Genomic DNA, 24,830 nt, shown 5'->3' with positions numbered 1-24,830 from the left:
GTCTTTTTTTTTTTTTTAAATAATGAGATATCAATAGATTCAACTATTATAATTTTATGTGCATAGGAAATGCTACTTTTTTTTTTTTTAATTAGGTGGAACCAGCAACCTGAAAACAACGATTGGTGAAAAATAAGTATGGAATTGGTAAGATCAACATTTAGTTTTTCCACTAGGTAATTACAACAAGAAGACTGATCTGGCCAGCTGCTTCCACTACAATATTTGTTTCCATTAATATTTTTTTATAGTATTAGCCAATCTTGTCTGCTAAATAAGCACCATTTAGTTTAATCTCATGTGGTAGACCAGAAAGCTAAAATGCAGTGGTTTCAACAACAAAAAGATGAATCTTGAGGCTTCTGAGGGGGAAAGGAAGGCCTCCTTACAAACAGTTTGGATTTTTAATACATCCTTTTGATTTGGGAGGTGAAATACAACACATCACATCCATACCTCTGTTGGGAGAGAAAAGTGCTTTGCTTCAGGCAGACAAATATAGTGCGTGGGGAAGGGATGATACCACATTTTTTCATAACAAAATGAAAACTCCTTAATTTAAAACCAAGCACCAAACTAAATTCTGGAAGCAGACAGAACCAAAGCCAGCAATAAACACCTGCAGATGGCTCAGTTTGTCCAACAATAAAACTCCTAAACTTCATCTCTTGTACTGTCTGTGAACACAGATCCTTTCACAGCAGTGCCAGCTGCAGTGTAAAATTACCCTGGGTTATAATCCTACTGTGCTGACAATTTTATGTTCCAGCAGGTGCTGTAGAATTTTTTACCAGCTGCTATCACTCTAGCAATCCAGCTTTTCTATTTTTCCAGTGGAAAAGGAGCAAATTCTAGTAAATGACAGGAAAGGAAAAGCCGGAGATAATGGTTTGTGTCAGCAAAGGCACCATGTGGGAAAAGCAGGAACTCCCAACTATGACTTAATTACTTTAGTTATGTACACCCCTGTGATTAGAACATATTCTTTTTGCAGTTTGAAGGGCTGTCACCTAGCAGTGAAAATTTGGAAAAGGATTTCCATTTTTCTGGAAGAATTAATGTTTAACCTGAAAGTGAGTGCTTCTCACTGGCAGCAAAACTTCAGCAGCCACACTGACATCAGCCAAGGAATATGAAAATGCAGACTCCAAAGTTGGGCTGACTCCACCTGAGGAATTGCACTCGTGAGTCCTGAAACTTGCAGAATCATGGAATCAGTTAGGTTGGAAATGAGCTCTGAGGTCATCAAGTCCAGCCTGCGACTGAACACCACTTTGTTACCCAGACCATGGCACTGAGCACCACTTCCAGCCTTTCCTTTAACACCTCCAGGGACAGTGACTCCACCACCTCCTTGGACAGCCCCTTCTCCCCTCTCATCCTGTAGCTGGGAGATCCCTGCATACCAATCTCCTACAAAGCAGCCCCACACTGGGTGCTCAGGCAGCAGCAGGAGCCAACATTGTTTTTTAAACCACACGGAGCAGCCGGTGGGTGAGGGAAATGTAAATTCGGGGTAGGAAACATCTGGCACAGCAAAATTCCTTATTTATGAGGGGTTTATAGCTGCAGCTGAGCACAGCCCCGGGGTGCCCGGGTGGCCGAGAGGCCGATGGCCCCTGGGCTGTGCCCGCCGCGGGCGGCAGCAGGAGCGGGGCAGGGCCCGGCCCTGTGCTGGCCCTGCTGAGGCCACACCTCGAGGGCTGCGGCACCTCCGGGCCCTCACACGGGGAATGGAGGGGCTGCAGCGGGGCCGGGGCAGGGAACGGAGCTGGGAAGGGAATGGAGCCCCAGCAGGGGCTGAGGGAGCTGGGAAGGGGCTCAGCCTGGAGCAAAGGAGGCTCAGGGGGGCCCTTGTGGCTCTGCACAGCTCTTGCCAGGAGGGGACAGCTGGAGGGTCGGGCTGGGCTTCAGGGAACAGGGACAGGAGGAAATGGCCTGAAGCTGTGCAGGGGGGAGTTAGGTTGGACATCAGGACGATTTTCTTCCCGGAACGGGCTGCCCAGGGACGTACTGGAGTTACTGTCCCGGGAGGTGCTTAACGAAAGCCTGCACGGCGCTCAGTGCCATGCTCCTGTTGACGGGGTGGTGTCCGGCCGTACGCCGGGCTCCATCACCCCCGCCAGATTTATCCCGTGATTCTGTAATTTACAGCCACACCGCCAAACCACTGCCTCTCCCCGGGAGCGCTCGGCCAGCCGAGGGGCGCTGCGGGCGGCCCTGCGGGGACCGCGGGCTCTGGGTCCCTTTGTCCAGAGCCGTGGGCGGGAACGGGGGGCGGACATGAGGGGCGGCAACGCGCGCGGGGCGTGGGCGTGGCTCTGTGGGCGTGGCCTCAGTGGCGCGCCCGCCAGCCGTTGGCGGGTTTTGAATTTAGCCCGCGGCAGAAGGTGGCTCGCGACTGGCTGGCGCGCGGTCACGTGGGCGGGAGGGCCGCGAGCGCGGTCCGGCGGGGCGGGCGCGCGGCCATATTGGATCGGTGCGGAGCCGGCGGAGGAGGAGGCGGCGGCGGTCGGTCCGTCCGTCCGTGCGTCCGCCTGCCTGTCGCTCCCCGCGCGTTTCCCGCCCCGCCGGTGTCCTCTCCCCCCACCCGCGCTCCATGGCCGACCCCATGCCGCCGCGGACCCGCGGCCCAGCCATCGCCGCGATGCCGCAGAGCCCGACGCGCATCTCCCGCCTGCAGGAGAAGGAGGAGCTGCGGCAGCTGAACGACCGCCTGGCCGTGTACATCGACAAGGTGCGGAGCCTGGAGACGGAGAACAGCGCGCTGCAGCTGCAGGTGACCCAGCGGGAGGAGGTGCGGGGCCGAGAGGTCACCGGGCTCAAGGCGATCTACGAGGCGGAGCTGGCGGACGCGCGGCGGGCGCTGGACGACACGGCGCGGGAGCGCGCCAAGCTGCAGATCGAGCTGGGCAAGCTGCGCGCCGAGCACGAGCAGCTGCTGGGCAGGTGGGCAGCGCGGAGAGAAAGGGCCGGGAAGCATCCCTGGGATGGCGGGATGGAGATGGGGATGCGGGCGGAGCGGCGGCGGAGGCAGCGGCGGTGCGCACCCCGCGCCGCCGCCCGCCCGTCCCGCCGGCGCTCGGCCGGGGGCTGCGCGGCCGGGAATGAATGAGGGAATGAATGAGGAGGCACGGGCAGCGCTGCCGCCGCTCCGCCCCGGCGGGAAGAGCCGGCCCCGAGCGCCGCCCCTGCCGGGTGCGAGTGCCCCGGCCCCCGCAGCATCCGCGGGATGCTCCGGGATGGCTGCGACCGTGCGGACGGAAAAAGGGGGGAGTTTTGGTTAGACAGGGTAGATATTAGGCATGAGTGCCTTACTGTGCAGGTGGTGAGGCGCTGGAACAGGTTGTACAGGGAGGCTGGCGCGTAAGAAATGAGGCGAAGTGCTCTGATTGCTACCCGCAGTAACGGAGCCCTTAGAGCACCTTCCTGTAACTGAAGGAGGCTGCGGAGAGATTTTTGACACGGGCACGGAGTTATAGGACAAGGTGGGAACGGCTTTACACTGAAGAAGGGCGGGTTTAGATGGGATATCGGGCAGAAATTCTTGGCTGTGAGAGAGGTGAGGTCCTGGCACAGGTTGCCGAGGGAGGTTGTGGATGCCCCATCCCTGGAAGTGTTCAGGGTCTGGCTTGATGGAGTTCGGAACAGTATGCTTTAGTCTGGGCACTTGGGACTGGACGGGCTTTAGAGTCCATTCCCGTCCCTTAGCACTGTGATTCCATGACTGTCCACCTCCCCCTGCACGGACAGAGGGCTCTCTTTAAGGCTCAGGCTACATTGGGATGAAAACTTGAACCTTTCTGAAACAGATTAACTTCATAATGTGAAAATACTGACTAGGTAATACATTGATCATACTTAAAACCAAAGGGAACTGTAATTTCTGTGTGCCATCCTGGATGTTCAGATGTTACAAAAGGTAGAATTTGTGTCCACGCATCCCCCAGACTGATGGCTTTAGGGCACAGTGCCAAGATCCCCGCTCTTGCCGCGAACTGATTTTGTGACACTAGATTTTGTTTCTTAAACACTCGACTCGATTTATTTGTTTACTTGGTTCCTTGTTTGTGTTTACCTTCCGTTTGATTTTTGTGACTGTTGCCGTTTTAGGCATTTGCGCTTTAGCCTTGGAATCACAAGGTGTAACAATATTGGGATGGGGAGAAGAAACCTCCAGAGTTGTTATTCTTCCTCTGCTACTGTGTCTTAAATGCCGTCTCAGCCCTGATTTTTCATGATGAGAGAGATACTTCATGTGTAACCAACACATTGATGTTCTCCCGCGTCTGCAGACAGCTCTGATATCTTTTGGACTCTGTTATTTAAAAGACTAAAGCCATGAGCTTCTAATTAGTGAGACTGGTTGTTCCTGAGGTTCTCTCTTGGTGCCTTATGAAAGTCTTAAATCAAAGTAGTCATCGACAGTGATAGGGGAAAGCCAGGTGTAGCTGCTGTCAGGCACCAACATTACTTGACTCCGAGGTCAAGCCAGGAATTTCCATCTCTTAGTGATGTTATTGAGGAAGGCACACTCTTGTGTCAGCTTCTCACAAGACTGGGACTGGGATCTAAATGCAGTCTGTAGTGGATTCCCTTTTTGTGGTTGGAGCCAAGGCTTTAATAATGTGGACATGGGCATCTGCATATTCTGTCTTGCATTTGTCTGTGATACTTGGCAAAAACCTGTTTTGTTGGGGGCGGGGTGTTGATTGCCAAGAACTCCTGGATCGCTTGGTAAAACAAACACTTAATGCTGTTTGGGGCTCCTGGATTCCACTTGTTTGTGGCTCTTTGGTGTTGTTTGGTGCCAGACCTCATGAAGGGCGTGCAGTTTCTTAGTCGTCTTTGAGTGCTAAGATGGTTATCTTGGGGGTATCTAAGCTTATCTGTAATTCTATTTGCAAAGTCTTAAAAAGGAGCAGAGGGGTTTTTCACTTGAGCAGGAGCACGCTCCCTCGTGGCTTCTTAAAGCTGTTAAATCACATTACAACCTGACAAAAAGTACTCTTAAAAGCACTTTGCACAAGTGTGCTTAGGAGTGCTGTAAAGGTTTGCAAAGTGAGGATGTGTGCTCTCAGCAGGTTTTTCCTTGCCCTCTCTGGACTGGACTGCAGTTTGCTGTATGCACTGGCTTTAGTTAAAATATGAGTATGTTATAGTTTGGAGGGACAGTTGGAGGGAAGATAAAAGGAAAAAAAAAGTCGCCAGGCATGTTTGGTTTATGTGGTTTAGGTATTCTGGTAGCTATAACATTCAAATTAGTGATAGCTTTGTTTCTTCACCGAGCTAGTGGAGGAGAAATGGCTCTCCAGGTGTTCTGGGTCTGTGGAGGGAGCAAAGATGATTTGCCACTTCATTATCAGAAGCTGGGCAATACCATTCATGGTCTAGGTGGCCTACTTGTGTTACTTGAATATTTTTGCAGGTGCTATTCTTGTGCAACTCTGTTTCCTCTGGTTAGCACGGCATCCTTCTTAATTGCTTGATCCATTTTATTCCAGTCATCTTTCAGTCACTCTTACTGCCTCAAACTCAAGCTTGTAGTTAGTCTCAGAGTGCTGTAGGACTTGTCTTATTCTTTCTTTATAAAAATTGAAGCTCCAGTCACATATTTGTTAGATTTGCTGACTTCACTGCCATCTATATGGTGATGCACCAAAAAGCTTGCTCTGTTCATACTTCAAATCCCTCAAGAAAATTGCATTTTTTCTTTAGCTGACACTCCTGTATGTAGCAGACTTGTTGCATGTTCTTCTAGAGTGCTTGCCATGCAGTGGGTTCTACTCTAGCAAAAATATGAAGGTTTCCCTTGATACTTCAAATCTCTAAAGAACTTGGTCGGGGGGGAAGAGTGAGATTTAAAAAAAGAGCTTCCGTATTTCTGTTCTGGAGAGGGGATGGGAAAGTGATACTCATACTTGTGTAAATAGGAAGCTTGTGATGGCCAGAAAGGAGATAAAGGAAAATAAATCTCTGTGTCTCAAGACTTTGGGGGAAGAAAAAACGTGTAATTTGAGTTTGGGGGTATAGAATTCTTGGAGAACTCTTGGGAGGTGGAGGAGAGGGAGATCTCTCTTCCACAGTTTGAGAAAGAGTTAAGAGAGAGCACAAATTCCACAGTATTTCCAGTTTATTTTCTTGTTAGTGATTAGACAAGACTTTACTATGTGCTTTGCCATTGGTGTTGGCTGTTGTACAGACATGCCTCTATTTCTGTCCTATAAATAAATAGTGTAATTAATTGTGACTGCTATAGTTTTGCCAGTCAAGGGCTGTGGAAGACATCAGCGGTAGCTCCACAGATAAAATGTCTGTGCATATTGATTTCCAGGCGCTGGACTTGCTCATGAGCAATAAAGGTGAAAGGTTGCCTGTAGGTAGCAGGATCATGAACTCTCAAAATGTGTGATGATACAATTAGCAACAAATTATTTTGGGGTAACAACTCCTGTTGTTTTTAGTTTTTGAGTGCTCTTCCTACTACAGAGCAGCGTTGCCTTGGCGGGAGTTCAGTTTGCTGCAAGTTCCATATTTCTTGAGAATAGGATTAAATAGGCAAAGCACACAAATCAGTGGAAGATGTGATCCTTGGGCATGTCATCATGCCATCATTTAAGCAGCAGGTCCCAGTTGCTCCATTGCATCCTGCAAGACTGGACAAAGCTTCTGCTTTTGAGGGGAAATGTGTCATGGGTTCATCATTTGCCACAAGTGCACACCAGGGAGAACTGCTGGGCCAGGATGGTGGGGGGGGTGAAAGGTCTCCTGTGTCACTGGAGCAATTAACTTAACAAGTGTGCACATTGTGAATTTTGGCACAGCTGTGTCACCAAGTCCTGCTGAACAAGGGCCGTTCAGAAAGCCAAGACTGGCTGCTGTGTCTTGTGGCTATGCTGATGGGTCAGGTTTCAGCATAGTTTTCCACTGGTGGAAATGGTTTCCAAGATAAAGAAAATTTACTTCGAAGAATGTTTGCAATGGGGGCTTAATTATGGCAGGTCAAAAATTTCCGGCTGGACTTGCCCATGTTCAGTGAGGAAATTGTGTTCTTTAGGAGGTGTAAGCTGGTGTTAACTCTAGTTCATTTAGGAAACCTATTGTTTGCATTTGTCTTTGGCAGGCCGAGGTGTCACTGTGGCAGTTTGCCAGTGTTGAGGGACATCTGCTCTCCTGGAAGAGGAGACAGTGTGATTAAAGTAACTTCGAAGGAAATTGTGTGTTTTATTGAAGGTGTTGGTAAGGGACTTAATCTTCCTTTATTATCTTCAGGTGTTTTGTCGAGTGCAAGGATTAATAGCAAATGTAATTGTGGCAAGGAACTAAACTTTAATTTTAAATACCCAAGAGATAATTTATCTGGCTGACTGGCTTTGCATCTCCAGTTGGCCTTCCTTCCCATCTACACTCTGAAGTACATTTCTGCACTGAGATTAGGCAGTAAAATAAATATCAGGAACAGCTTTCCATCAGCCGGTGGCTTGAATTACTGTGCAAGTGTGTGGCACTCTGCAGCTGGTACCCTGAGCAGCTACACAGAACCATGTGGTTTTAGTGCAGGCAAAGATGTGACACCTGTTCCAGGCTTTTCCAGGGTGCATATGTGCTGTAAGGAGCTGGAAAGGAACCTGACCTGAAAATTTTTTAGGCATATTTTTGTTATTGTAGGTGATCTTGAAAAGTGAGGCAAAGATAGGAGTCAGTGGAACCTTCAGAGCTTTAATCTGAAATCTGTTACTGTTTGGATGTGTACCATAGAGAGATGAGAGGGGGAAGGAGTGGGGTGATTGACTTGATGCAAAATAATTCAAGCCCTGAAATGTAAGAATTTATATTCTGAAGTCAGCATGTCTTCTGTGCAGTGTAGGACATAAATATTTGGTCTCAAATACATGGACATGTAATGATGGCAGGGTGATGGGCAGTGGCTTGATATGTGTTTGTGTGTGTAGGTTCTGCTAAAAATGGGGTTGTGGGGTTCACACAGATGACCATGAGCTTCAGGTTGGATTTGTGATTTCAAGCAGGGTCACAGCTGAGCAGTGTGTGACCAGAGATGATGTGTTGTTGTTGGTTGCAAACACTACATTTAAATAAAATGGGTGACATGAAACCACATTACATATATTTATTTACAGGAAAGCCAAACTCATCCAGTCACTCTGATTTTAGATGTCAGTCCCTATTCAATAAACTTTGAATGCTCTTAGGTGCTTCCTATGTTAAGTCACTTTCTTGCAGAATACAGCCTTAGCATTTTGTCTGCCATGGGGGGAAATGAGGGTAACTGACTGCTAGCTAAATAAAACATAGAAAATTCATGACTGTAGTTGTTTGTGTTTTTTCTTTTTATTTTCATATTTTTCTACAAATGGAGTTGAAAACCAACCCACTGTGCAGTAAATGTAATTTTATATGGTTCTAAATATAGGTTGCATTATCAGGAATTGCAACATGTGTGTATCTATGTCAGGACTTGGCTGAAAGCCCATGCTTTTCGAGGAGGGTTTTGTTAATGTTGGTAATGCTTAGCTGGGTGATCAGGCTCTTAAGTAGCGGCAGAAAAGAGTGGGTGGGGTGTGGGAGGTGAGAAGAATCTGCTGTAGGCTGGTGGCATCCTGCACTTGGTCAGTTTGAAAGGAAATTTTGAATTACACCTCCCAAGGTCTGGCTGCTGACGGCTTGCCTTGCTTTTGGTGCGTGGTTTGTCTGGCTCCAGATGGTTAGTTCAGCTAGAAAATTATTTCTTTGGGGTTTTTGTTTAGTTGAGGTTTTTCTGGGTTTTTTGTATGGCTTTTCTATTAACTTAGCAAGAAGTTTAAGGGGGTGATGGGAAATTCTAGGTTGTTGTAAACAATTCCATGGATAAGAAGATCCACGGAAGTCAAAAGAGAGAAAACTTAAGTGCTTCTTTGAAAAAGATGCAAGTCAGCAATTACTTGTTTGCTTTTATTTTCCTTTCATGAGTCAAACTCCTTGAAAAGGAGCAGAGTTCTAGGTAATTTCTGAATACTGCAACAGGCAGGTGTTTGAGGTTTTTTCATTTGCTGTATTCAGATGTAGCTTTAGCTCTCTGGGGAGGAAGAAGCCAGCTATTGTCAAGAGGCTGAAGTTCTTCCTGGTCAGAATTAATGGGTGTGAGGGTGAAGTATGTGTTGTATACATTATTATTTGTTTTTATAAATCACAGAGGCTTTTCTGATCTTTTCCTCCTTTCCTGTATTCCCTTTAGGGCTGGGATGACACTGTTGAGTTGCTGAGATTTCATCTGGCTTCCAGTGTTTGAAGTGTTGAGCTCTAGTTTCTGTTTTCTCTCTGAGAATGTGTTCAGATGAGCTGTCTCATAGTTAGACAGCTCATGTCACTAACAACTAATGGTGCTTAATTTTAATTCTCCATCCACCCACCACCCCCCTGCTGTGGCTTTTGCTGCATTAAATTACAGCGTGGCTTCACAGACAGTCTTGTTGCAAACAAGCCAGAAAGGGCTGATCTAACTGGTAATACTTTTTGTGGTACAGGTACTACACTGAGTTTTAATCATGTTGATATTGCTGGTCTGTTTATTATAATACCCTTTTTTCTCTGCTGATGCATGGCAAGAATGCTCTTCTCAGCTGCCTTTCAGTCTGCAAATGCATTAAAAAGGTATTTGCATTAAAATAATTTAGGATCCACGCAGTTTTAAGGTATCCACACACTTTGGGTAGTGGCACATTTTGGGGGATCTCTCTGTTTCAGAGTCCAGGATAATTTGGGGAGCAGCACACTGCCTTAAGCTCTGCAACTTTCTCATTTCAGGGTCTGACTTGGTAGGCTTGGCTTCAGCATGGGAGAAGCAGTTTCTTCATGTTTTGATTAAAGCTTTTTTCCCAGAAGTGATCAAGCAAGAATTGTCTACTCTGGGCCCTCATACTTCCTAACAGGGGATGGAGAGATTGGGTTTTTTTACAGATATGTTTTTGTACAGATGTGCAACATACCTTCCCTTCCTTCTTTTCCCTCTTCTGCTGCACACCTTCCTTGCATGCTGAAGTTCCAGCAGGCCTGGGTGGAAGAGGAAGGACAGGACAGAACTTCTAGGGAATAATGCTGAGAGCTGGAAGCAGGAGTGCCCAAACCCTAAATCCTGTGGTTTTGTCCGAGCGCTGGATCCAACTGTGGATCTGAGGAGCAAAATGCCACTAAGGCAGTGGGGAGTGCTGAGCAGGAGGAAGCAGCTGAGTGCAGAAGAGAGTGTTTTTGTGTGTCTCGGGGCTCCCAGCCTGGCTCTTGGATGCTGTGGGGGTGGCAGGTGCTAATCCCATGGGATCGGGATTAAGGAGCGCTAAGTCTGTTGCGTAAAGCCTGCCATGTGGTGTGGCTATGGGGCTGAAACCTCCAGACAGGCATTCCATCCTCAATCCCTCTGTGTGCATGCAGCTCTCCTGAGCATGATAAGTGCAGGTAATCTTGGGGGGAAAAAGGATCTTTTAAAGCTGAGGGTGTCTCGTTTTAAAATTGTGTTGATTTTGCGTTTGGTCTCATTTTATCGAGATGCATTGCTGCTGTGTCTTATAAACTGAACAGTGACTAAAAAGAGTGGAGGATGTATTCTGAATCTATCCAATTTTAATTTAATTTTAATTTATCCAGTTTTCTGCTGTTAATTCTAGGTTGGTGTTTTTTGTGTTGTTTTGTTTTTAACGTCTGGAAAGAAAAGCATAAGAACTGAAGAAGGATATGCCAGCTCTTGTATTATTGAGCCTAAATCTGTCCATTCCTTTAAAAAGTTCATAGTTCAGTTAAAACCACCTAGGACTTCTGCATGCTACTGCCCTTGGTAGACAAATGTGGATATCCCAGGCAGAAAAGTGATTAACTCCAAGGCTGAAGAACTTGTTACACATTTAATGGCTGCTTGTGCCATCTAAGGACAAAAAGCTTTAATTCATGAATATGGGTTTCCTTTCTCCTGTTTATGATAGCAGCCTGTTACAGTATTATTTGTGGATAATAAACTTGTGTTTATGTGACATTACTTTTCACCCCCATTTGATTTCTCTATTTGAATATGCTGGTTCAGGAGATAAACACCTGGAAAATGCTTGACTGCTTGTCTAGACACAAAAACTAATTTGAAGGTAATTTGAAAATCTTCTGTGCTTACCTTCATAAAGAAATCACCTCTTCTGTGATGGCAGATATTGTATAGACAGGATTTGGGTCTGTTTCCTCAGGTCTGTGGAGCTTTGCCATTTTTGAAGGGTGCTGCAAAGCCCAGTAAATTTAGCTAAAACAAAATGGTTTTGACAGGTGTTTCTCAAGTTCAAGATTCAGATTGCTTTATTAGCCAGCAGTCTATTTGGGGGGCATTTATAGGTTTTCTTGCAACCACTTTCTCTGGTTTCTTCCAGCTATGCAAAAAAGGAATCTGACCTTGGTGGAGCCCAGCTCAAACTTCGTGAGTTTGAAGCAGCCCTGAATTCTAAAGAAGCTGCACTGGCCACAGCCCTTGGTGATAAGAAGAGTCTGGAGGGAGAAATTGAAGATTTGAAAGAGCAAATTAGAGAGGTGAGAAGAAAAGATATCTAGCCATCTCTCTCTTAGCTAATGGGGTGGTTGTCTCGATTATGAGCTGCCAATCTGATAAAATATAACTTTGTAAAAAAATCAGGATGAAAACCTGTCAATTTTAAGACCTAAGAGAGCTCTTAAAATCACAGATGCTGAAATTAGGAGGGATGTTACTTAGGGGGAAGAAAGCAGGTCAAGACTTAAAGTACACTTTGACACTTTTCAGAAGTGTTTTGGGGGGCAGATTGACTTCACAAGAACATAATAATAATAATATATTAATATTACTATTATAACTGAGAAATAACAGTTCCTCTCTGCCCTTCTTTTGGTTCTGTCTGTGGTTCTGCATGTTCTGGTGGAGCTATGAGGAGGAAAACCTCTTGTCCTAGTTTTGTTAGCCTTTAGATTTGTAATCTTGAGCAGCACCACCTCAAGAAGACAAGTTTTAGAGACAAGGAAACTTGTCCGGTGTTTTCCATGTATTAAAAATTGATTTGTAAGGAAAATTATTAGGTAGCAATTTTAATGCCAGTTACTAATGTGAAATATATAGAACTCACTTGTATAAGCAACTGCGAGGGCATCCATGTGTGATATGTGATATTACTGGGGTGAGTATTGGGATGTGATTGTGAAGTTAAACCTTAATGTGTGGTTAGCTGTTGTTCTGTGAGGCTTTGGCCATTGGGTGAGTTCTGCTCCATAATTTTTGTGTTGATTCTTTTTGTTTCTTAAAGCTTGAAGCTTCTTTAGCTGCCGCCAAGGACCAGCTTATAAATGAAACCTTGCAGAAAGTGGACCTTGAGAACCGTTGTCAGAGCCTCATTGAGGACCTGGAATTCCGTAAAAATATGTATGAGGAGGTAAATTTAGCCTCAAGAATTAACATTTTTAAAGAGAAGAAGGCAGCAGGTGTGGGAAATCCTAGAGTAGGAAAATAATTTAGGTTGGGAGGTACCTCTGCAAGTTGTCTGAACTCCTACTCAGAGAAGCATTTACCTCTGTTCTAGCATGAAGATTTTAACTTCCTTTTTCTAGGAAAAATGATTTTAACTCTGAATTCTTGTGGTAAAATAACTATGTATTATATTGTTCCATCTTAAATCCCGATCATGGTATGCACATGTCTTTTTTTGAGGAAGTAGGTTAGTAATTTCTCACATAATCCCCATATAAGATATAAAGTGGAGGGGGACTCAAACAGGTGCTCTAGACCCGCAGTGTTTTTAATTTCAAACCTTTCTAATAGGATGCTTTTGAATTAAGGAAACAAAAGTGGAGGAATAGTTGTTTGTTAGAACTTTCTCTTGTCACCCTCCCTTTCATCTGTGGCATTTGAGGCTTTCCAGGAGGCACCTTAGGGCAGTAACAAATATACTTGACTGTACTTTCTTTTGTTCCATGCGTACTTTTTCTTGCTAGAAGTATTTTCAGCTTTGTTTCATGTTGTTGGAATCCCTTTCTTTCCAGAGAAAGCATAGGAAAGAACACAAGTAAATGGGGAAAGTGGGGTGACTTACTTCACAGTAATTTGATTTTGTTGAAGCACAGAGGATACCTCAAGAAAGGAGGGATATATTTCCAAAATCTGATGATGCTGAGATGTATTTGTTGAAAGTTCAGAGATCTCTCAGATAAAAAAAATGCTGCTGGTGTCCTAGCTCTTATTTTAATGACTGGCTATTGCAAAATAGGACTGGGGAGACCATTTCTACTAAAGGCTTCATGCCAGAATAATCTGATACTAGAACCTGCATTACTCCCCACTCAGCAGGATAGTCTCCTGAAACTTTTTGTCCTGTATTTCCTGAGTGTTAGCATGTTTTTCTGGCTCTCACAGGAAATCAATGAGACGAGAAGGAAGCATGAAACTCGCCTGGTGGAGGTTGATTCTGGGCGTCAGATTGAGTACGAGCACAAACTGGCCCAGGCCCTCCACGAGATCAGAGAGCAGCACGATGCACAAGTGAAGCTCTACAAGGAAGAGCTCGAAGAGACTTACCATTCCAAAGTGAGAACAGTGTTTTCACACAGCTGTTTGATGTTACTTTGTTTTTGTTTGGTTTAATAGCATAATTGCTGGCGGCTCGGGGGTTTATTAGGGAGCTGGGTTTGAAATTAGCATGCGTTTGGGTGTGGATTTGCATTTTCACTTCTCGCTTTGGGAGCAGGTTTAATCCTCATCAGGTACAATAACAGAAGGGAAGGAAGCACTGTGTGAAGGTGGTCTGGGGGAAAAGTGATTATTGCTGGGATTACTGTGAATTCAGGGGAAGTTTTTGCATTGTTAAGCGTGATACTGAACAATGATCCATAAGGTGTCCCATGTTATGTATAAAATTCATAATGGGGCTTGCTGAAAAGACAGAGTCCTCTGAGCCTGTACAAAACATGGGGAAGTTTTACAATGCCCAATAACTTCTGGTTTTCACTCATCTAGGCAGAAATCTGAAATCAGTTATACTTCATCATTTCCTTCCTCTGCTGTTACTCAGCATTTATGTCAGGAGGCACCCTGATGTCTCAACTGAACCTGGTTTCTGTGGCTGTGCTGTTGCAGTTAGTATTTTTTAAAAGCAGGGTGGGATTTTACATCAGAAAAGTTCATATAAACTGAATTTATTTGTATCAGTTTTGGTATTTTCAGCCTGCTTTTCTCCTGGCCTTCAATCTGACTTAGAAAAGTTTATTTAAAATATGATCTAGCCAAAAATGCAACCTCTCATTGCTTCCTTGGTCTTTATCATCAGGAATACTTCTCTATATTTTTGGAAACTTTGTTAACAAAAATAAATTGGGTTGCTTTGCATCATCATCATCAAGTTCAACAGATCTATGGTGCATCTCAAATGTGGTAGGAATTGATGAATAATTCCTGCTGTACAGCAGGAATTATTTAGTTACTTTATAAAAGTAAAGCCATTCAAGACTGAAGTGATAGAATGAAGTAGTAGTGGCTTTGGGCAGTGGTACTAGTACCAATTTGCTTATATTGCCTGAAAGTTAACAGCTTTGCCTCTTTTTAGAGAATTGGTAATCTCAGTTTAGCTTCTTCACTAAGAAGAAGCTAAAGCGTATTAAATAAACATTTAAATGTGTTAAATAAACTTTAGCCAGCATGAAAATGGAGCTTAGTAGCTCAATTTCAGTAATGTCTACAAGGGAAAGTTTTAATCCTAAAATAAATATTCAGAGAATTGAAATTCCAGGCAGGGCAATCCAACATGGTAACCACATTTTAGCCCCAAAGAAAAGTTTCAGTGCATTGGAGCTGCAGGGAGGAACTTGGGTGGCTTAGCGTGGCCTGTGGGTTTTTGGTGATTCATTCCTTCTTCTAGTGAAAGTTACTCTGAAACTGATGTCTTCACTTTGGTGCCCTGCAGCTGGAGAGTGCCAGGCTGTCCTCAGAGATGAGCAGCTCTGCAGCCAACACCATCAGGGAGCAGCTGAACGAGAGCCGCATGCGCATCGACAGCATGTCCTCTCACATCACCAGCCTCCAGAAAGAGGTATCCAGCTGTGCCTCCTCGCTCCTGCTATTTACAGATGTTGGTTTTTGTATTAAAGGGCTTTTCTTCCCATTACATTTGTTGGGTTTTGTATTAAAGGTGTGTCTTTCCCTAAGTTTGTTCAGTGTTGCGACTGGAGTTTGTCTTCTCTTGTCCTTCTCTGCTTTTTCAAATCCATTAATGTCTCCTTTTGACAAACTTCATTTTCTTTTTCTGTGTGTAGTATTCTGCTGTAGAACCAGTGTTTGAAATGGGGTGCTGTTTACTGGTTTTGTGAAAATTTTTGTGGATAGATGAGGCAGTTTTAGACAAATGTTTATTAAATGTTCTTGACACTCTGAGCCGTTTAGTACTGACTGGACCAGCCTGTGGAATTCTACAAAGCAACATTCAAAGCCAGAACTGGAATTTGCAGGCTCTTTTCATCCTAGATCCAGTTTGCATCCAGACATCGAAAAAAACCCCAAAACTAATGATAAGATCTTGCCCAGATATGGAATGTGAGACTGAGTAAAAACATCAAATAACTGTACTTAAGCATCTGTAGGGCAGGACCTCGAGCAGAAATTGGTTATTCCTAGATCACAGAGGGCATAGATCACACCCAGGAAGTATGACATAATGTATGACGAGTGACATGTTCAGTACTGGCTTGTTTGTAACATTGTGTGCTCTGCAGTGGGAAATCCAGAATGAAAATCAGAAGAATTAGGAGTAGGTTCTGCAGTAAGCTTTTGTAGCTCACTTGAAAATGCAACAACACATTTAAACTTTTTTAGTAATAGAAAATACTAGTACTGTTTGATCCTTTCTGTGATACATTATGAATTTTATTCCTCCTGTACAGTAGACTCTAATAGGACATCAAAAGGGTGTATTTCTAGTGAAAAATATAAATGTGGAGATATTATTTCCTAATTTTCCAAATAAATTGGCAGATACTAGCAAGAGTTTTCCTAGTTTTCCTTTTATCTAGTCAAGTTAGTCTCTGGAAAAGATCAGGTGATGTAATGAATGTGCATGAGGTTCCACAGGAGCTGGATGGAAAGTTTTGGCCACTTAGATCTTATTTCTGCCTTTAGATTGCCATCATCTTTTTGGGGTTCAGTCAACAGGTTTATTAAGTCAATTTCCTCTGTTCTGTGACTTGAGGAGTGACAGCTTGGTTCAGAGGACTTGCTTCTGAACTGACAGAAGTGTTTGTTGCTGATTTCAGGGCATTCAGCTTCAGGGAAAATCAACTTCTGTCGTTTCGAACGTGATTTTCCACCAAAGAAACCATTTTGCCGTGGTTTTGGGGTGTTTTTTATAGTAGCATTAGCATAGTCAGCCAGGACACTTTTGTAGCATTAAGTTAAGCTTTATTTTCTTGGAAATCTCTTATCCCTGGTGCTGGTCTGGTTTGAGTTGCCAGCACTGAGCTCTGTAGTAGACTCCACTGTGATCTTCGTGTGTGACACAAAACTCCATTCATTAAATTCCTTATCTGGCCCTTAGCATTGACAACCAGTTATACTGGTCCCTTGTGTCAGACATGGAGACTCCCTTTTCTCTCTGTCTCTGGAATAACAAACTTTATGGGGCATCAGTTCCTCTGTCTGCTCCTTAATTAAAAAAAAAATAAATTGAATCTCAAGGGACTGTGAAACAGAAGAAAGGATGCTTATGGAAACCCTAAAGCTGCCATCAATTTAAACTTTCTTTGATAAACATTCCATTCTGGGTGTACACTTTTAAGATCTGCTAACCTGAGACAAATCAGATTTCTTCAAGGAATCCTTATCACCACACCCTGAGCAAGCCTTGGAGGCTTTAAGGATAGGCAGGCAGGTTTGCACTGACAGCACCCCCTGTTCCTTCAGGGGAGCTGCCTCCCAGAATTCAGGATTAGCAGCACCAAGCCAAAGCACAAAGCAGACATCTGGAAACTACAGAGCCCTGAAACACCTCCAGGGGTGGTGATTCCTCCACCTGCCTCCCTGGGCAGCCCATTCCAATATCTAGCCACCCTTTCTTCCACCCTTAGGAAGAAATCTGTCCTAATGTCCAGCCTAAACCTTCCCTTGGTGCAGGTTAGGTCTGTGTTCCTGTGTCCTGTCTGGCACGTGTTAAACACTTAAACTCTTAAGCTCAATTTTTATTTCCCAAGTAAATTCAGGCTCAGTAGCATATTGTCAGACCTCAGAAAAACGGAGCAAAGTCGTTGTTTTCCCAAGGATGTTGCAAGTTTCACTGGAATTTGAGGTGTTTATATTTGTAGTACATGAGGTGGAAAGCAGGAAGTTGAACACTGGGTGAGTTTGAACTCAGAAACAGGGGAGGACATCACTTCTGTGTTTTGAATTTGGTGTTGCCTGAACAGCAGAGCACGTGGAGGCTTGGGTGGGCTTTCCTCTGCACCATCACTGATGTTTTCAATGCTTTTCCTCTAGTCCAGAGCGTGGCAGGACAGAGCACAGGAGCTGGAGAGCAGCTTGGCCCAGGAGCAGGAAAACTGCCGCAAAATGCTGGCAGAGAAGGAGAAGGAAATTGCAGAGATAAGAAATCAGATGCAGGAGCAGCTGACTGACTACGAGCAACTCCTGGATGTTAAACTGGCACTTGACATGGAGATCAGTGCATACCGGAAATTGCTGGAGGGTGAAGAGGAGAGGTAGGGAAGGACATGGCAACGAGGTGGTGTCTCTGTTATCTCTGTGCTTTTTTTTGACTCTTTCTCTGTTAAAAAGCAGTTTTTCATGGTGCTTGACTGCTTTCCAAGGCACCGTTTTTGCCCCCTCTTGTCTTCAGTTCTAAGTCACCCTGGGACCAAGGACATTGATTATCAGAGCAGCTCTCAAGGCTGCAAACACCCATTATCTTTTTTTTAATCTTTTTTAAATCTATCTTTTTTAAAATCATTTTATATTTTTCTATATTTTTAAAATATTTTTAAATATTTTAAAATATTTTTAATTTTTAAAAATTTTTATCTTTATTTTTTTAGTTTCCCTTCTTCCTTCTCTTCTTTTCCCCCCTTCCCTTCTTTTCCCCCTTCTCTTCTTTTCCCCCCTTCTCTTCTTTTCCCCCTCTCTCTTCTTCTCCTCTCCTTCTCTTCTCTTCTCTCTTCTCTCTTCTCTCTCTCCCCCTCTTCTCTCTCTCTCTCTCTCTCTCTCCTCTCTCTTCCTCTCTCTTCCTCTCTCTCCTCTCTCTCCTCTCTCTCTCTCCTCTCTCTCCTCTCTCTCCTCTCTCTCCTCTCTCTCCTCTCTCTCCTCTCTCTCCTCTCTCTCCTCTCTCTCCTCTCTCTTCCTCTCTCTTCCCTCTCTCTCTTCCCTCTCTCTCTTCCCTCTCTCTCTTCCCTCGTCTCTCTTGTCCCTCGTCTCTCTTGCCCTCGCTCTCTTTGCCCCCTGCTCTCTTTGCCCCCTGCTCTCTTTGCCCCCTGCTCTCTCTGCCCCTGCTCTCTTCTGCCCCCTGCTCTTCTTCTGCCCCTTCTCCTCCCCCCTTCTTCTTTTCCCCTGTCCAGCAGAGAAGTAATGAATTGTCATTTGTATGTCTGTCTTGTGCCATTCATAATATTCTTCTTCAAAATTAATTGCAGGGTTAATTAATTGTTACCCAAATTCCTCTAAGTATAGAATAATTTTAATAAAGTCATAGCCATTGTGATTGCCCAGCTCATCAGCCAGCTGCATTTTCCACATCTGGCCTCAGAGTTCTTCCAGTAGTGAGAATTTTCACCTCTGTCACAACTCACTTAAAGCAGTTCTGTTCTTCACTCTATTCTCAGCTTTTCTCTGCTGATTTCTCTCAACTGCGGGGATGAAACAGCCAAAGCTTTTATGCCACTGTGTTTTTGCATTAATTTCACACAGTGGCTTAAGTCTCCTTAGGGTTTTTGTTTCTTTGTAGTCTTCAACAAATGCACAGAAATGCTTTTATGATCTTAATGTGGTAGTCCATCAGTATTCTGTGCTCCAGGAACAGTAATCAGCTGCTTGACATTTTATTCACCTCTTAAGTACTTCAGCCTTCACTTCTTCATGTAACATTGTTTACTGTGTTGCTGTATAAATTCATGGGAAGAAGAGGAGATGGAAGGAAGTTTATTTTAGAAGAAAGGTGGAAAAAGTGAAACCAAATCATGGAATCATTAAGGCTGGGAAAGATTTGAATCCAGCTGTTGACCCAGCACTAAACCCAAATGCCCCAGTGTCCCCAAATGCCACATCCACATGCGTTTCCAACACTTCCAGGGATGATGATTCCACCACATCCCTGGGCAAAGCCTGACTGCCTTTTCAGTGAAGAAATTCCTCCTGGTACCTAGTTTACACCATCCCTGTCCCAGTTTCAGCCGTTCCCTCTCACTCTGTCCCTCATTCCCCGCAAGCGCAGCCCAACCCCCAACTCACTTCCCCGTCCTGCCAGCGAGTTGTGGAGAGCAAGGAGGTCCCTCCCTGAGCCTCCTTTTCCCTGATGTGTGATGTGTGTGTGTTTTCTCCCTTGCCCACACCAGGTTGAAGCTCTCCCCCAGCCCCTCCTCCCGGGTGACGGTCTCGCGCGCCTCGTCCAGCCGCAGCGTCCGCACGGCCGGCGGCAAGAGGAAGAGGATCGACGTGGAGGAGTCCGAAGCCAGCAGCAGTGTGACCATTTCCCACTCCGCCTCTGCCACGGGGAATGTGTCCATCGAGGAGATAGACGTGGATGGGAAGTTCATCCGCTTGAAGAACACCTCTGAGCAGGTTTGGAAGCGACCACGCGTGTCGTGAGTTGAGGCGCTGGGGTGTCCTCGGCGCCCTCGCAGCTCCCAGGCTTCACTTTGACCCCAGAGCTTGTGGCATTAAGGAACTGGTGTGTCCCAAAGAAAGCTTTCACACACTGATCTGGATTGATGGTGACTTTTCCCCTATGATTTTTGGTGCTTTTGTTTTACTGCAAGGTGGCCTGTCTACCAAATTGTTACCTCACACTTCTGTGTTCTGCCTTGCAAGTAATGCAGCTGTAAAACTTATGCTGCAAGCAGACACCAGGCTGCTTCCTTTTCAGCACTTTTTCTGCCTTAAAAAGTCTCAAAATAAATAAATAGAGATGCAGAATTAAGATCTAGATGAAATTAACTGCCAATGTCCCTTGTATCTACATAGAGCTTTCCTAAATCATAGTTTTTCTTCTTCCTTGGCTGCACACGCAATTTCATGCCAGTTCCCATGCCAAAGCCACTGTTGCAGTGACTACTGAGATTATATGATTCTGTGAATAAGTTAGAATTTGTACTGGGAGAGTACACAAATGAAGAACCCTTTGATAAATAATAATTACTTCCTTATTTTACCCTCAAAATGATGCTGTTGCATACAGTGTGTTTCCCTTCTTTATCTTCACTAAAAGGCAGCTTGTTGTGATGAGCTGGCCTGGCTCCAAGTGTCCCATTCCCCTCTAATCACTGAGGATATGGACAGGCTCCTCCAGACGGTGATAATCTGGGTTTTAATTACCTGTAATTACCACACCTGGGGAGCAATTCCTTTAGTGAATTCAAGAAACCTTGACATTTCTCTTGGTCTAGACACTTGTCTGTAGATTACTCAATTCAGCCAGGTCAAAAACTATTTCTGGTGAGTCAGAACCTGCCTTTTTTTTTTTTTTGGCTTTTTTTGAGGGATGTTTTTTTTTGAGTTTCCCCCCTCACATATACTAGTTTAACACACAGATTTCCCCCTCACCTTTTATTTAATTTCCCTGCACATCCCTTGTTTCATAAGGAAGGAGTAGCATCAGTTTTGTTCCCAGTAATCATGGGTGGTTCATGTTTTTAGCTCTTTTCTAGGTGGTCTAGATTTGAGCAACTTCCTGTAGTGCAGTGTGATAAATTGTACTTGGGGAATATTCATGAGTGTTTCAACAGTTTATATAAATAAATAGATTTTTTTAAATTTATAAAATCCTCTCTAAGTATGGTATGTTGTGGTGCAGTGGCAAACTGAATATCAGCATCCATTGAATTATATGACTGTTTATTTTAATTTTAACTGACAGTGGAAACTGTTGAATGATCAGAACCTGTAAATGTGGGAGAGTTGAAAAAATGCTTGTTTTGAATTTAAAAAATACCTACTCTTGTTTTGAAGCAGTCATTCTGTAAAGATGACCTGTATATTATTTGTTAATGCTTTTCAAGTAGTTGATAGGAAAAAAAATAATATAGGGATTATGTGGTGGCAAGTGTGCATATGTAAAAATATTTCAAGAATACTAACAGCAATATTTTGTTTTCTAGGAAGCCTGCTTGCCATTCTGTGCTTCAAAAAACAATAAATATTTGTAAGGGGATTTTAATATTTAATACCTATTACTAATATGTATTTCTCTGGACCAAGTGATAACAAAACTGATGCAAATCATAAACATTATTTAAGTTAACATCAGAACTCAAAAGCAGAATATATTAAGCTTTAACTTCAAATAAGAGGCAAGATAAATTTGCCTAAAATTATTCTAATTCCATGCTGAAGATCAAGTGATAATAAACCCGTTCGCTGAAAGTTTTATGTGTGTCACAGCCTTAAAGATAAAACACACTACATGCATAGCAGAAAAATGAATGCTGGTGGAAATGCTTTATTTTTTTTTTTTCCCCCTCTCCCTTTTTTTAGGATCAGCCTATGGGAGGCTGGGAGATGATCCGAAAAATAGGAGACACTTCTGCAAGTTACAGATATACCTCAAGATATGTACTAAAGGCAGGCCAGACTGTTACAGTAAGTGGTCAAGTTTCACTTGAAATGGACTTCAGGCCAATTTCTCTGGGTCAAAAAGACAAAAGGATTTTTAGTTTTGTCCTTCCTCTGTGTGCATTCAGGAAATTATCACCAGTGTTTGTGTTGGGCATTTGTTGTGTTAATTACTGGGATAATTAATACAGAGATGTTTTTCGGAGTTTTCAGAGTGAAGCAGTGATTTTCACCACATAAATCATATTACATATTCTAAAGTCCCTGCATTAAAAACATGTGTGTTTATTGTACAAAACTTTGGAAGATGCTTGTTTTTCCTCACAGAGTCACTGTGAAACAAAATACATTTAAATACTGCTAAATAAAATACATTAGCTGAATTTGGAAATGTGGTAAGAATGGAAAAAAAAATGTTCCTGTGTGACTTCTGTTGTCAGATCTGGGCTGCAAATGCTGGAGTAACTGCGAGCCCTCCCACTGACCTCATCTGGAAGAACCAGAATTCCTGGGGCACCGGTGAAGATGTGAAAGTTGTGCTGAAAAATTCTCAGGGAGAGGTAAAGCACCTCAGATCTGTGTGAGATTTTTCTCTGTAGGTGGCATCACTTGCAAGGATTCAGATTAGGGCTTCATACAGGAATGCACTGCAGTGGTTTTTTGGTAAAGTTTTCTCCTTTTGGAGAGCTAGCTGCACTTTAGAAATGCCTCTACTGAACCCTGTGGGGGTTTTTTTGTTTTGGTTTTTTTTTTTTACTCTGTATTGAGTCTAAATAGTGAAAAAATTACTTCTCAGGCACCTCTCTCATTGCAGGAGGTGGGCAGTGCCTTAGAACACACCTTGAAAAGAAAGTTTTGGTAAATTCTTGAGTGATTTGTCTTCTAAATCAGTTTTTCTTAAGCCTGTGTACTTAAGAGGAGTGGGGAATCCCACAGTGAAATCCACATGAAGCAATGAGGGGTTAGTGAAACTTGGGGTGGGATAATTACTGTGTCATTCTGCAAGTGAAAGAAGATATTTAAATATATATGAAAAAATCAGGTTTTGGAAGAACCTGATGACTGTGTTGTCAGAAACAGTCCTTTTAATCTTTAAGATATTTAAAACTAATTTGTCAACTATTTGTCAACTATTTTGTCAACTATTTGTCAACTAATTTGTCAACTAATTTGTCAACTATTGACCGTAAGCAAGCCTGCTTACGGTCAATAGTTGACAAATCTACAAACAAAATGAGTACAATTAGTTTACCCAGCAGCTGGAGCATTCATTTCTCAAAGTCTCGAGCAGGTGAGTAAGAGGAGATTTTTTGTTTTGTTGAAGAGTTCAGGTCGTAAAACTGTCTTGCAGGAGGTTGCTCAGAGAAGCACTGTGTTCAAAACAACAGCACGTAAAGGGGAAGATGAGGAGGTTGAGGAAGAAGTAGCTGAAGCTCTGGATGAGGAAGACATCTACCGTCAGCAGGTATTTTCTTTTAGGGTTAGCAAGGTTATTTATGTTGAAAAAAATGGAGATATGTAATGAATTCTTAAAAAAAAAAATTAAAAATAGAGTGTGGATGTTCTTTTATTTTATTGTTTTTTAATCAGTAATAAGTGAAAGCATGGAGGTGTATTTTTGAAAATATTTCCTAATATATCCTCTTGCAGAGAAATAATTTTTTTTTAAAGTTAAAGGTATGGGGATTTTTTTTTCCTTTAAACTCTGTTCCTCATAAGATCCCCCCCATGCAAATTGTTTACAGTAAAGCTTGGCTTAAACAGGTAAATTTACTGAAATTTTTCAGAATTTAAATCTCTTATCTCTGCTAGAGAAAATCATGTTAGTGTCTTATATTCACATATTTTTTCTGATAGAGAAAATATATTCTCTGATAGAGATACTCACACATTTTCTCTTATAGAGATAATCTGAGATTTGAAAACTCTTTGAGAAAAAATAAAGTTCTGAAGACCAAAAAAAAAAAAAAATAAGGACTGTGTTGGAAATCAGTGATGTTAGATTTATTATATAAAACTTCTCAAGGTTCTCCCTTTATGCTCCCTGATTCAAATATGACAATTTTTTGTATTTTTCTGATGCCTGTCCTCTATCACTCCTCAATTGGAAAGCACATGTAACCTTGTTTTAATTCCAGGGTAAAACAGGTTGTACAGCTTTGCTGACTCTTGTTTGTACCATGCCAGGCCAATAATTTCATGTATTAAAAAGTGTGTGTCTATATATATATGTGTGTGTGTGTATGTATGTATGTATATATGTGTGTGTATATACATATTATTTAATTATATATTAAATAATATCTATTTAAACATACAATTTAAATATATAATTATTTATTTATAAATATATCATTAATATATGTTTGGTAGATCATATAAGATTAATAAAAATTAATATGTACTTATTTAAAAGTATATATTAAAAAACACAGCAGATTCTTTTGAGTAGAAAAGCATTTTGAGCACTTTGCTGTTGGGTGGTTTGTTGTAGTTTTGGAGGTTTTTTTGGTTGTTTTTTTTTTTTGTTTTGTTTTAAATGGTTCTCCCTGTTCACAACAGGCAGAGCAAAGGACATCCAACCCAAGCTGTGTGGTCATGTGAAATTCCAGCCACTCCAGGCTCCTCCAGTCGTGGTAATCCCTGCCTGCAGAACAGAGCCTTCTGAGAAGCACAACGTTATTTTCCTGTCTGTGAATTTTTAAAGCTGCGAGTCTGATGGCCTTAAACTTCCTCTGCCACTGAAAGGAAAAAAAAAAAAAAAAAAAAAAAAAGGAAAAAGGAAGGTTTGTCACAAGCATCTCAACTTCCTCGCAGGATATGTGCTGGTGGCTCCTGACAAGGAGAATTAATTCAGCTCATGCTCCTGTCTCTCTCTCAGATTTATACACCAGTCTCTCTTCATTGAAACCTTGCTGGAGTAGGAATATTCCAGTGTGTTTTGGGGATCGATTTTTTTTAGAAAATACCATTTTAGACTAGTTGCTACGACCTCTTTGTATTTTAGGTGCTGTTGGGGATTGGTTTAGAATTCTTAATTCTGGAAGAGGAT

General features: G+C 43.0%; 1 protein-coding gene across 2 annotated transcripts; it reads left to right on the top strand.

Annotated features, from left to right (window-relative positions):
• Positions 1 to 2,465: 2,465 nt before the first annotated feature.
• LMNB1 (lamin B1) lies at positions 2,466 to 24,688 on the top strand. 2 transcript variants are annotated; one of them, XM_030237253.2, is made up of 11 exons: positions 2,466 to 2,949; positions 11,397 to 11,553; positions 12,297 to 12,422; positions 13,400 to 13,570; positions 14,943 to 15,068; positions 17,501 to 17,721; positions 19,564 to 19,789; positions 21,701 to 21,805; positions 22,219 to 22,338; positions 23,130 to 23,243; positions 24,341 to 24,688. In XM_030237253.2, the coding sequence occupies exons 1-11, from the start codon at positions 2,600 to 2,602 to the stop codon at positions 24,380 to 24,382; spliced, it is 1,758 nt and encodes a 585-aa protein (XP_030093113.2). In that variant the 5' UTR covers positions 2,466 to 2,599; the 3' UTR covers positions 24,383 to 24,688. The 2 variants fall into 2 exon arrangements, with proteins under 2 accessions (XP_030093113.2, XP_050842973.1); XM_050987016.1 differs by lacking the exon at positions 2,466 to 2,949 and adding an exon at positions 3,289 to 3,488.
• The last annotated feature ends 142 nt before the right edge of the window (positions 24,689 to 24,830 follow it).

The sequence above is a fragment of the Serinus canaria genome, chromosome Z (assembly GCF_022539315.1).
Source record: "Serinus canaria isolate serCan28SL12 chromosome Z, serCan2020, whole genome shotgun sequence".
NCBI classification, from domain to species: domain Eukaryota; kingdom Metazoa; phylum Chordata; class Aves; order Passeriformes; family Fringillidae; genus Serinus; species Serinus canaria.
Note: the sequence above shows the minus strand (reverse complement) of the source record. Positions and strands in the feature narration are given on the sequence as shown.

Coding starts and splice junctions, on each gene's coding strand:
- LMNB1 (XM_030237253.2), top strand. CDS start 2,600: ATGGCCGACCCCATGCCGCCGCGGACCCGCGGCCCAGCCATCGCCGCG. Junction 2,950..11,396: donor CACGAGCAGCTGCTGGGCAG/GTGGGCAGCGCG, acceptor GGTTTCTTCCAG/CTATGCAAAAAAGGAATCTG. Junction 15,069..17,500: donor TCACCAGCCTCCAGAAAGAG/GTATCCAGCTGT, acceptor CTTTTCCTCTAG/TCCAGAGCGTGGCAGGACAG.